The sequence below is a fragment of the Taudactylus pleione genome, unplaced genomic scaffold (genome assembly GCF_031769625.1).
Source record: "Taudactylus pleione unplaced genomic scaffold, aTauple2 ptg000070l, whole genome shotgun sequence".
Classification (NCBI taxonomy): Eukaryota; Metazoa; Chordata; class Amphibia; order Anura; family Myobatrachidae; genus Taudactylus; species Taudactylus pleione.
This window is the reverse complement of record NW_028284472.1, coordinates 10,089,183-10,102,062: the sequence shown is the minus strand read 5'-3', so window position 1 is coordinate 10,102,062 and position 12,880 is coordinate 10,089,183. Positions and strand designations below refer to the sequence as shown.

General features: G+C 43.7%; 1 protein-coding gene across 1 annotated transcript in view; it reads left to right on the top strand.

The window, feature by feature from the left end:
* Positions 1-12,880, top strand: part of LOC148533764 (cytochrome P450 2C5-like) — a 96,717-nt gene that overhangs the window by 38,467 nt on the left and 45,370 nt on the right. The window contains exon 3 of the mRNA XM_088467249.1: positions 408-570. Within this exon, the coding sequence (XP_088323375.1) occupies positions 408-570 (163 nt within the window). The remainder of the gene's footprint in view (positions 1-407; positions 571-12,880) is intronic.

The following is a 12,880-nucleotide window of genomic DNA, read 5'->3' as shown; positions in this document are numbered from 1 at the left end:
TAATCATTTGTAGTTGATGTGTCATCAGTATTTTCACTAAATAGTTGATTAAGGGCAGGAAGTGCATCCCCATCACTGTCATCAAGAATAATTGTTCCAAGATCATCCTGTGGATCTTTGGACTACAATTGTTTATTGGCAAAATATTTTTTCTGCACAATTTTCTAATATAACGATTTAAATCAACAAACAAATCAGAGAAGCTAGGACCATGAGATGGGGCGAACTTAAGGCCCCTATTCATTTTTCAAACACAGCCTGTGACATGGCAGTTAGGAGCTGATTGGCTGGCACCTTATCACTTTTTTATCACTTTTCACTCTGTCTCTTAACAGTGCTTAGTAAATAGACCCCTTAGTCACATAAATGGAGCTTGTAACAATAAATTTTGTTATTTTGATTTGCAGCTTTCGGAGAAGTATGGCCCCATGTACTCTGTGCAGATAGGAGAGGAGAAAATGGTCGTCCTGGCCGGATATGAGACAGTGAAAGATGCTCTTGTAAACCACGCAGATGAGTTTTCTGGTAGACCAATAGTGCCACTTTTCCAAGAGATAGCTCACGGACATGGTAATTTCTATTGTATAACTTGTACTGTTGTTATTATTATTATTTGCTTGCTGTTCCATATACTGTGTGTGGTATATATATTAGCTGAAATACCTGGCATTGCCCGGATTTAAATCTTCAAGTTATTAAGTTTATATGATAACTCACGAACACGGTAATCTCTATTGTATAACTGCTACTCTATTGGTGTTATTATTATAGGTGTAGTCTTTGTTTGTTGTTCCATATACTTTGTGTGGTATATATACAGTATATATATATATATATATATATATATGTATACTAGCTGAAGTACATGGCATTGCCAGGTTTAAATCTCTAAGTTATTAAGTTTATTTATGTGATGTCTTCCAAATCCATCCATTGGAAAGCCCAGAACAGGCTCCCTGGGTCAAAGTTCTGCCCAGAGCACTCCGCAATGAGGTCAGACCGCTCCATTAGGCATCCTAACCCAATTGCCACCCCTCTGTGAAGTTTGCACCCAAATCCATCCAATGGAAGCTCTGAACAGCCTCCCCTGTTCAAAATTCTGCCCAGCGTCCACCAACGGTAGGTCAGACCGGAACCTTAACCCCCTAGTATTTCTATGGGGTCCCTCCACCATTAACTTTGCAAAGTGCTGGAAGCTGCTTTACACCAGGTTGTGGAAGGCAGGTATTATTAGCACACAATCAGTTTTAGCTCCCCCTGGCTACTGGAGTCCTAAGAGCATGACAGCCTGAGCTCTCCAGTATTCAGTGAGTGGTGACTAGGTGGAGGCAATGGTGACATTGGATCCCAGAAGACGACCTTCACTTCAGTGCCAGCTGGTTAGGGGAATACTCCTGTATTAATGTTTTGCACAGGTAAGAACATACAGTATGTGTTAAATATGTGCACTTATTTTTAATATTTACTAGAAAAAGTACATGTTAATAATAAAGTGAGCTCATTTATTAATTAGTATGATATTATTGCTATAGAGCTGTATATATTATTAGCACTAAAAGTTGATTTCCATAATGAGTGATGTCTCTCCATGGAGATGGGCCAATACATATAGTGTAGAGGATTTGTTAGAATGAAGGAAGTCACATTCATGCAGCTCATACCTCACTGTAGTACAGGCTGTGATTAACATCCAAGATATAGAGGCATGGGGAATCCCATGGTAACAGGATGTTTCCTGGAGATAACACTGATTTTGCTGGTGGCAAGTCCTTTGATAAATAAAGCTAAGCAATAATTAACCTTTTCTCTGGTGTTGCTGGTATGCTCATTGGGTCTCATTCAGATCTGGATGCAATTGCATTTACATGTTATGAATATGTTAGGAATACCAAGGACTGCTCTGTGCAAACGCCCTAGAACCTTGGCTAACCACAGTGGGTGGCCACTAACGGCCACCCATTGTCCCCATAGAACAAAACATATTCACCGATACTTAGATGGCCACCTGGTCTTAATACTCAGAGTAGTAGCGGTTTGCATGGATAATCAATGGAATCCAGTGGTGATGGGAGGAACAGGAAGCAAAAGTCAATAGCACAGCAAAGGAGCCACTGGTGTGGTTTGAGAGCTAATGATGCGGCTTAGTAGCCGATGGTGCTGCTAAAGTGTCGATGATGCATCTTGAGAGCTGACACAGAAGTTGGTGTACTTGAGTTGTGGCCTTGAGAGCCGATGGTGCGGCTTAAGAGTCGCTACACAAGTTGATGAACTTGAGATGTGGCTTTGAGAGCCCATGGTGCAGCTTATGAGCCAATGGTGTGACTTGGGAGCCAGTAGACTAGTGTGTGAACTCGTGATGTGCTTTGAGAGCCAGAAGGTGAGATGCGGCTTTGTGCCGGTAGTGTGGCTGGAGAGCTGGTAGTGAGATGCAGCTTTGAGAGCTGGTAGGGCAGCTGGAGAGCCGGTGGTGAGATGCCGCCTTGAGAGCTGGTAGTGACTGGTGAGCCAGTGGTGAGATGCGGCTTTGAGAGCCGGTAGTGTGGCTTGCGAGCCAGTGGTGATATGCGGCCTTGAGAGCCAGTAATGACTTGTGAGCCGGTGGTGAGATGTGACTTTGAGCCGGTAATATGGCTGGAGAGCTGATGATGATTTGCAGATTTGAGAGCCAGAAATGCAGCTTGTGAGCTGGTAGTGAGAAGTGGCTTTGAGAGCCAGTGGTGGCTGGTAAGCCGATGGTGAGATGCGGCTTAGAGCCAGTAGTGTGGCTGGAGAGCTGGTGGTAAGCTGCGGCTTTGAGAGCCAGTGGTGGAGGGTGAGCCGATGGTGAGATGTGGCTTTGAACTGGTAGTGTGGCTTTAGAGTTGCTTGAGAGCCAGTGGCAGCTCGGAAGCTTCTGGTGTGGCTGGGAAGCCGACGGAATGGCTTGGGAGTCGGTGGCAGCATGAAGCTTCTGGAGAATCAGGATACAGTGTAGTGAGAAAGCACAGAATGCTGACAATGCAGCAGAGCCGAAAGAACCGAAAGGAATGCAATTCAATCCCTGCACTTGGCGTTTATGCATGCGCCATGGCTCAATCTGCATAAAATATCGACTTTGTGTCCAGATTGGAATTAGGCTCATTATCTCTTATACTCTTGGCTGTACACCATATAGACCTATTGACTTGTCTACTTTTAATTTTCTAATAAATATACATTACAGTACACACAAACTAGAAAATATTTTTGACAACCCTAGGCTAAGATGCAGCACCTCACCAATGTGTTTTTGGAGGTGCTGGCAGTTGGGATGGCAGTGGTCAAGATCCCTTTGCTGGAATTATGACCCGCAACCAGAATACCTTCACTTGAGATGCCGACGTTGGAATCCCAACAGCCGGCATCCCAAAAATAAGCATGGTGGGGGCGGGTTAGGTTTAGGCCGCGGGGGGAGGGTCAGGTTTGGGCACCACCAGGGGTGGGGGGGTTAGGGTTAGGTACTAAGGGGGGAGGGTTAGGTTTAGGCACCAAGGGGGAAGGGTTAGGGTTTTGGCATAAACAGCTGCTGGGGGGAGGGAGGGTTAGGGTTAGGATGCAGGAAGGGAGGGTTAGGGTTGGGGGTGAAGGGGGAAGGATTAAGATATTTACCAAGCTCCTGTCGGGATTCTGAGCAACAAGATGCCGATGTCGGTCTTCTGACCGCTGGCATCCCGACTATATGTATTCCGTATTTTTGTTGTAGTAATGTTATTGACATTTTAAAGGTTCCTCACAACAATTCACAACAGATTTTATCTAAATCTAATCTGTCATATATATCCATAGTGTATTATAATGACAGAAATCCCAGCAATATGATTGGAAACGATAGATCTCTGTGCATTATTTCCCAATGCCTGCACACATCCCAGTGTAACTGCACACCTGATCTACTTCCCACTGTCACCAAAACCTCTTCACAAACACAAAGCCACAGGTATATTACTCCACAAGCATAAACAATAACATCTCTCACAGATACACTGCTCACAGAAAAGCAACACATCACTGCTTCACTGACAGAAATACACATTTTAAAAAAAAATTCATTAACAAATGTTATTATGAACTATTTTTTGTTCATATTCTGTATCTACTTCACCCTACAAAATTTCCATGTAGAACAATTTTATCACAATAGGGGCCATTTCATAAAATAAATATACCACTCTTGGGTATGCGGTCAGGCTCTGTTAAACGCATGCCTTGTGTGGAATGAGTGCAGGGGTGCCAAGAGAGGGCGGGCAGGTACTAATTACCCATGCTCACTGGAGGGACCTGGTGGGGACCCAGGTCTGGTGCCATCATGCCTCCATCTTACCTTACAGCAGCCCAGCACACAATGCTGTTTGCTGGGCTGCAGTGGAAGACTGCATGTGGCACTGCAAAAATCATTGTTTTCATTTATTTTTATCCTACGGGGGCATGGCCAATTATCCCGTGATTAGGCCACAACCCCTTCCCCCAGGCCGGGTGTGGCTCTCAGCACCCCTGCATGCATATAGCACTACTATATATATATATTCCTTACAGACATGCTTACAACCTTGTGCCTCAGCTATAGCACCAGGCAGAGTCACGACATAATCAGGCGTGGCCACTCACTGGCCTCTCAGCGTGCTCCAGTGGGTGTGGCTACTATGCCAGTAATGAAACCAGTAACTGTCACCATACCAGGCCCTAGCAATGGTTGCTCTAGCTAAGATAGGGGTACAGGGGTGAATTTTTCTATGTTAAACCCTGGTTATCAGAAAATCCATCTGAGTTTGAGTGTTCAGAACTACAGTACAGACTCACTAGTATTACTCAATGCCCAATTACTTAAATATGAGAGTCCAAAGAAGGTGCTAGGGGGTTGAGTCTAAAGGATGTGTTAGAGGTATGTTTACTAAGGCGTAAATTTATTAAAGTGAGAGTTTTTAGAAGTGATGTTGCCCATAGTAACCAATCAGATTCTAGCTATTATCTTCTAGATGGTACTAGTTAAATATTAAGTAGAATCTGATTGGTTGCTATGGGCAACATCACTTTTAAAACTCACTTCTAAAAACTCTCGCTTTAGTAAAGGTCTATTTTAATAGATTTTGGTCAATTCAAAATCGATCTAAAACAATGTTTTGTTTTTAGGGCTAAATCACACATTTACTAACACTTAAAAAAAACAACAGAAAAAATTGTCTGTTATTAAATGTGAGATTGAGCTCCATAAAAACAACATTGATTTAGATCAACATAGATATATTTAAAATCAATCAAAATTGATTAAAATCATCCTTTAGTAAATATGCCTCTAAGGGGCATATTCAATAGGCTGCGAGAAAAGCCAAAAACCCGCACCTGCGAGGTAATTCCTGCAGGTGCGAGTTTTTTGCTATTCTATTAGGTGCGTGTTTTTTATAAAAACACGCGCCGGGAGGTTTTTTTTTCGCGCACCTCCTGAGCAAGCGTGATTTTTCCAGAAATCAATATTCTTAGGAATGTGTACTTGCTCTGACAACCCCCCCCCCCTCCCCAAAGGCCTAATTAAGCAATTGGAAGTATCCAATTAGCTTAATTAGTCCTTAATTACTCACCTTCCGAAGCGCTGTCTTCTCATCTTCTTCTGCATCCAGCATCGGGAGCCGGCTCTTCTGCAGCAGCGGTGAGTATATCAGTGTGTGTGGTGTATGTAAGTGTGTATGAGTGACTGTGTGGTGTGTGTGTGTATGAGTGCATGAGTGTGTGTGTCTGACACCTGGTGCGGTGTGTGTGGCAACCCCCGGAATGGGCGCTGGGAGAACTACATCTCCCAGCAGCCCTTGCTCCTCCCATCAGCCCCCGGGACTCCCAGCAGCCCCCTCTCCAGTAAGAAGAGAGAGGTGAGGCCGCCGGGAGCCGCGGAGACCCGGACAGGTAAGTGACTTTTTTTTAAAAAATTTATGCGGCGCGTGGTTTTCAGTGATTAAAACCCTGCGCCCACTGTTTTTTTAATTGAATCCCACGGGTATCGGGAGCGCGCATACCCGCGGGATTTCGAAATTGGCAGCAAGGGGCGCGAGGTTTTTTCCTCGCAAAACCTCGCGGCCAATTGAATATACCCCTAAGACTGGGATAAGCACTTTAATCAGGAAAATATTTGATTTATCCCATTTAATAATCAGGACAGAGGGCCTGATTCAGACGCCCGCGAGCGCTATGCGCTCACAAGTGGGTCGATGGTGGCCCAGTGCGCATGCGCACGACAGAGCCGGCTCCGTCGTGCGCATGTGCGAGACCCGGATAGTGATGGGCAAACTGTTGCTCCGGGTCTCGTATCAAAGGGGGCGTGCTGCTGACGTTGAGTGACAGCACGCCCCCTTTGGTGGGTGGGCCAGGGGAGTGGCTGCCAAAAGGGAGGCGTTCCCGTGTGAACGCCTCCGTTTGGGGGCGGCTCCACTGGCATCACGAGTGATGTCAGTGGGAGAGGTTTCGGCTCTGTGAGAGACGAAATCTCTCTAGGGCTTGCAGCCACGAGAACCTACCACAAGGGTCTCGTCGCAAGCCCGATGGTCGCGATGGTCTTGACCATCGCGACCATCTTCCTGGCCGCTCGCTATAGCTGTGTGTGGTCACCCACACCTATGCGAGCGGCCAGGAGGCAGCTCTAAAAAACAAGAAGGCCGGCCCTGATTCAGAGCGAGTGATCAGTACCTGCCAAAACTATGATCTTAGAAGATGGTTGGTTGCTATTGGCAACTTCTCCATTTTATTTCTCTCCAAATTATGATAAATCTCCTCCTGTACATTTACAATTTGTGTTCAAGGAAACAACTGTCAAAATATAAAACTCCTGCAATAATTAGTATGAAGAATAAGGGAGTTGTTCTAGCAGAATATTTTAGCTTTAATAGTATTGTGCAATTAGGTTATTATTGTGCAATTAGATTCCTAACAGCAACTACTGATGTCTTATTTCATACTCTTTTACCATGAGGATGTATCACATGACTTAAGACTGTGGTTATGTAACTCTAACCTTCAGTCCAAATAAAACTCAATTCAGCTAGGCTTCTTCCAAACACAGATCCCATTAGCAAACACATTAATGTTGGATAGCTGCACACAGTGTATGACTGCCTTTACCAGTTCTACTGGTGTTAAAGAAATGGATGGTGTTTCCAAGGTATCTTCCTGGTAATTACCTATTAACCACAAAAGTGTCAGCTCCAGGGACTACATAAATCAATTAAACAATTGTGACCCAAGTGCAACATAATATTGAATGTAACTACAGATGTGTCCACATACATCTTACCTCCGTGCACTACAAGTCGTATTAAATATAACGCGTGAGCAATGTGCGACTCAGTAGCGACGAGCGTCTTTTCGTGCAACTTTTTTCCTTCAAGTGCATGTTATTTGCAAAGCGATGCAAATCGGATGAACAAGCAGCTTCTGCTGATTAAATTGATGCGGTATTCCTATATTCTATGTGCCACTGTGAGTGTATCTTCATGCAATATGCTACCGTACCGTGTAAGCGGCTGTAAAAAGTCACACGAAAAGATGTTTGCCGCTACTGTGTCATGCTATGGCATGGTTAGACTAGAAGGGCTGTTTAACATGCAAGGGTATAAGATGTGTCACGATCCGGTACAAGGAATTCCTCTGTGGAGGACCAGGAGCCGAGGGGTCAGGATGGCTAGGAGACAGCCAGAGGAGTGACAGTACTAGTGTCCTCAATAAAGGTGAAACCCAGGTGTTGGCTAGACCTAACCAGAGGCGTGAAGTCTAACCCACTCGGAGGTTTTCACCAGTGACCCCTCTTATTGGGATTTGGGTTTCACAGCACTGAGTGAGCAGGTTGCTGCCCTCTGGTTAAGTACCTGTGAGTGACAAGGAGACTAGGGAATGGCACTAATACAATGAGTGGAATGATGCGCTGGTATGATCTACGAAACATTGCAGGTGATTCAGAGGCAGGATACACCAGGAAGTGACACAGGAGATTCAGGCACGGACTAGTACAAAATTAGTATGGGAAGATCAGATACTGGATGCCTTGGGTAACTTGAAAGACCTGGATACAGAATAGTTTAATGAAAGCTCAGTAATCCAGATACAGAGAGTCACTGGGAGAAACCAGATGCAGGGTAGTGTACACACAGGTTAGTGAATTTGATACACTGTAGATCCAGTCACAGAATACAAATAAATGTGCAGGGAATTCAGACACAGGTTAGTGAACTTGATACACTGTAGATCCAATCATGGGGGTAACGGAAGGTGCTTCGTGATCCAGACACAGGGAAAGCTACTGAAAATAGTGCTTGGGAATGGTACAGAGGAGACACAGGAAACTGAAAAGTGAGCCAGAGATGGGTAAACACAAGAAGATTAACTATAGGGAAACTTGAGGTTAAACTAAAGTAAGTCACTAGGAATCCAGATGCAGATATGCTCAGAATAGCATAGGTGATGAAGGCGCGAGCTGACTCCAAGGGGTAAATTTACTAAAGTGAGAGTTTTTAGAAGTGAGTTTTAGAAGTGATGTTGCCCATATCAACCAATCAGATTCTAGCTATTATCTTCTAGTAGGTGCTAGTTAAAAGTCAAGTAAAATTAGACTGGTTGCTATGGGCAACATCACTTCTAAAACTCACTTCTAAAAGCTCTCACTTTAGTAAATTTACCCCCAATAGTATTAAAGAGCCAGATGTGGACTAGCTGTGGGATATGCTATGAAAGTAACCTAGAGCCTGGAACATATACTGGCATCATAGTCACTGAGAAAGCAAAGTTGAACTGCAGCTTCCTGTTCCTTGAGTCAGACTACATACCCTTAGGTAGTTGGTCATTGGATCAGCTGAGTGACTGCAGCCCTAGAAGACCCCTGGGAAGATACTCACCTCCACTCTAGGTGACTGAACACCTAAGCACAAGGACGCCGGCATGGAGGCGAGGGCGCATCCTGACAGTACCCCCCACCCTCTTCAGTGTGGACTCCAGACACCTAGGAATTGCACAAGAAAAACTTCAATTTCAAATATTTTTCAAGACTTGGTAAGAGGAACTGAAGATTTACCAATCTTTAGTTAATATCTTGTAGGATAGTATGGATTTTTCTTTTGAACAGTCGTAGTTCTTATAGGTAGCTCCTGGGTGAACACATGACTCATAATGATAGAATCAAACAACAGGTGATCCTCAGGAAAAGGAGCATTGTCTTGTAATGGAAGAATGGAAGAATTAATATGGATAGAAATCGCAGAGGACTTTGGAGATGAACAGAGGGAAGTATAACCAATTCTGATAATATAAGGTTGTTGGTTCCTAATAGTTCTTCAAGACTTCTTCCAGACTGATTGAACCTGTACCATGTAGTCTTTGGAGGGGAGTAAAGAGGTGTATCTGAATTTAATATCTAAGTGTGGTAAAGTCAAACTAGAACCTTTGTCAGAGTAGGTATCTGAAGACAAACACATAGGAGTAAATTCTGTAATCATAGCCTTACTAAAAGCCATCACATCTTGTAAAATTGGATCCTTGGACTCAATGAGTGGGTTAGCCCACTCCAAAGCTCTTCCTCTGAAGTTCATGATAAGAAAATTGACAAGGTTAGTGGAAGTGATTCCACATGATGGATCAGCTCTCATTAGTAAACATTGTATAGGGGCGAAAATGGTGGCACCAAAGTGTTAGCTGAGTCCTGAGTTACAGAACTCTCTTTATGGACAGGGATGAAACTACTTAGAGATTCTTTAGACCAATGAATGGGTGACTCAACTGAAATTGATTGATGTTCTTTACTTAAATCAACAGAAGAACCTGAATGAGATACAGGAGAATCAGAGTTGGTATTAGTTGAAGAGACTCCAGAACAACTAAGCGAAGCAGAATTGGGTGACCGGCGACAATAGGAGCTGTTGGAACTAGAGAAGGTGAACCTTGAAGAGAACAAGAATGGGTAAAATCCAGTGACAAGGTAGAATTAGTGCCAGACAAGTTGTTGTCCACTGAGGTGAAATTCTGAGAAGGTTACTTCCTGGTGAGCGTGGTATTTATTAATTCAAACAAGCCATCTTCATCAATAATCTTAGTCCCAAAGCTCTTTGCTTTCTTTTGTTTGGACTCTCCATCATCACGGCCCATGATGAGGTAATTAAATCTTACTGCTAAGATTCTCAAAAACTTTGCCTCCATAGCTTTTTATTGACACCTTGGCTTCATTTTTATTTATGGACTCTAAAACTCCCATAATCATGAATGTTAGACCTTCCATGCAATTATCTGCTCCCTGGGGAATTCACTTGGTACATAAAACATTAGGACCAAACTTCTGAGTATTTGGAGCTTGTGAAGTGCATTCAAAAGTAGACAAAGAAAAGTCCCCACCTGGAATGGGCAGACCACCAGAAACTTCTTCCTGAGGCATAACATGGGGAACCCTTTCCTGGGGCATGAAACTTGAAAACACCTCCTAGGGCATAACATCTGAAGACCCCTCCTGGGCATAACATCTGAAGACCCCTCCTGAGGTATAACACCAGAAGACTCTCCTGGGTAATGACACTCGAAAACCCTTCCTAGGTTATAAAACCAGAAGACTCCTCCTGGGGTTTGACACTTGAAAACCCCTCCTGGGTTATAACTACAGAAGACCCCTCCTGGGGTATGACACTCAAAAACCACTGCTGGGGTATAACACCAGAAGATCCTTCATGGGGTTTGACACTAAAAAACCCCACCAGAGGTATAACACCAGAAAACCCCTCCTGGGGTGAGAAACTTGAGATCCCTTCCTGGGGTACTACACAAAGCCTCTTCCTCGAGCATGAAACTTAAATTGGAAGAAACTAAATTTGATGGGACAGGGACTCTTTCTGAACTTGAATCTTGCCAAAAGTTAGATTGGAGGCATCCTCAAGAAATGTCTGACTGGAATTCGTGACCATCTCTATGGGATTAAGTACTCCACCAGAAACTTTGATATTGAATACCCTTACTGGTGGTGTCTCCTGGGGTTAGCCAAACAGATTTTTCCACAGAAGTAGTCAGCTCAGATGTCTCCTCCAAAGCTTTTAATAAGATTTTTCCCCATGGTTAAGGAAACTGTCGCCTCATAGGAACTGAGAGAAGTGCAAACATCCCCAGAGTCAGAACTAGAAGAAGCTTTATCCGGTTTGAGACCAGAACAGACTGGAACAGATATATCTCTCTCTTTTAGTGGTTAAATTTTCTCCCTAGATTCCTTATTCGAGGGTAGAAGCACCTTGAAACTGGAACCCAATCGTAAACTTGATCTCTGTCCTGTATGGTAGAAGATACTTCTTTGTCTGGAGCTGAAGGGACTGAAGCTGGAGATGGTTGGGGGTAGGAACCAAGAATATGGACATTGGAAGACTTACACTTGCTATCCCTTCTGAGTTGACTGAGGAGGCAGTCCTTAATAAGGTGATCTGCCTTCCCACAATATAAGCAGAGAAAAAGTTCCTGACATTGCTGTTGTTCTACCTCAGTAAGCTTAGGGTGTGGGAAACTATGATGTCTCATTTTATCTTGCATGAAAGGAGGCTCAGTTGAGACAGGGGTGGCACAAGAAAACTTTGGAAAAATGTGAAAAAATTTAGGGAGAAGATCTTGAAGTTGTACTAGAAGCTCTCGGGACTCATAAACCAAAGGACTACTGGGAGGCTGAGTGGTACAATCAGAAACAAATTCTGCAGTTGGAGTCAAAGTTACTTGAGAATATGTGTCTGGAGGAAGGGGCACAGGAGGGTTTACAGGCGGAACTTGAATTGAAGCTGGAAACAAAGTGACAGAATTAATTAATCCTAATTGAGAGAACATTTCTTGCAGCTGTTGAGCCATGATTTGCTGGGCTTCCTCTTGCACACCTATACGAAGGAGTAGGTTTCGAAAACCTGCTTCACCCTGGAACCTGGTGGATTGTATCTTTATGGCTGTTTAAACTGTCATGATCCAATTCTAGGAATTCCTCTGTGGAGGACAGGGAGTCAGGGGGTCAGGATGGCTAGGAGACAGCTAGAGGAGTGATAGTACTAGTGTCCTCAATAAAGGTCAAACCCTGGTGTTGGCTAAACCTAACCAGAGGTGTGGAGTCTAACCCGGTGGTCTTCAAAGGTGACCCTTCCTATTGGGATTTGGGTTTCGCCGCACTGAGTGAGCAGGTCACGGCCCTCTGGTTAGGTACCTGGGAGTGACGAGGAGACTAGGGAGTGACACTAATACAATGAATGGAATGATGTGCTGATATTCTCTATGAAACATTGCAGGTGATTCAGGGCAGAATACATCAGGAAGTGACACAGGAGATTCAGGCACAGACTAGTACAAAATTAGTATGGGAAGATCAGATACTGAATGCTTTGGGTAACTTGAAGACCTGGACGCAGAATACTTCTGAAGAAGCTGAGTGCCCATTGCTCAGCAAATTGTGTTGAGACTACACCCATATTTCCGGACTCCAGGAATTTGTTGGAAGTCACTTTGGACTCTTGTTTCTCCTCCAATTAGAACTTGATGCAGCTTGGGATAATACCTTGTGGATTGTGTTTCAGCTGGATATTTCTATCGCTGGATGCCATAGGATTTAGGATTCCCTGCAAACTACCTCAGCCATCATATTGGTAAAGTTTATTGCTGCTAAGATATTATCTATTGGGACACAGAGGAGCGAGTCCTAAAAATTCCATTATATATATATTCATAATATAGGAGTGGACTTGGGTGGACTTTCTGTCTGTAATTTTATACAGTATGCATTTTTGTATTTTTTAACTTGTAGAATTATGTTATAGCTTGTGTCTTTATAACAGTGGATGATTTTTATCCTTTAGTATCATTCATGCATTCCACAGAAATACATGAATAAATATTTGTT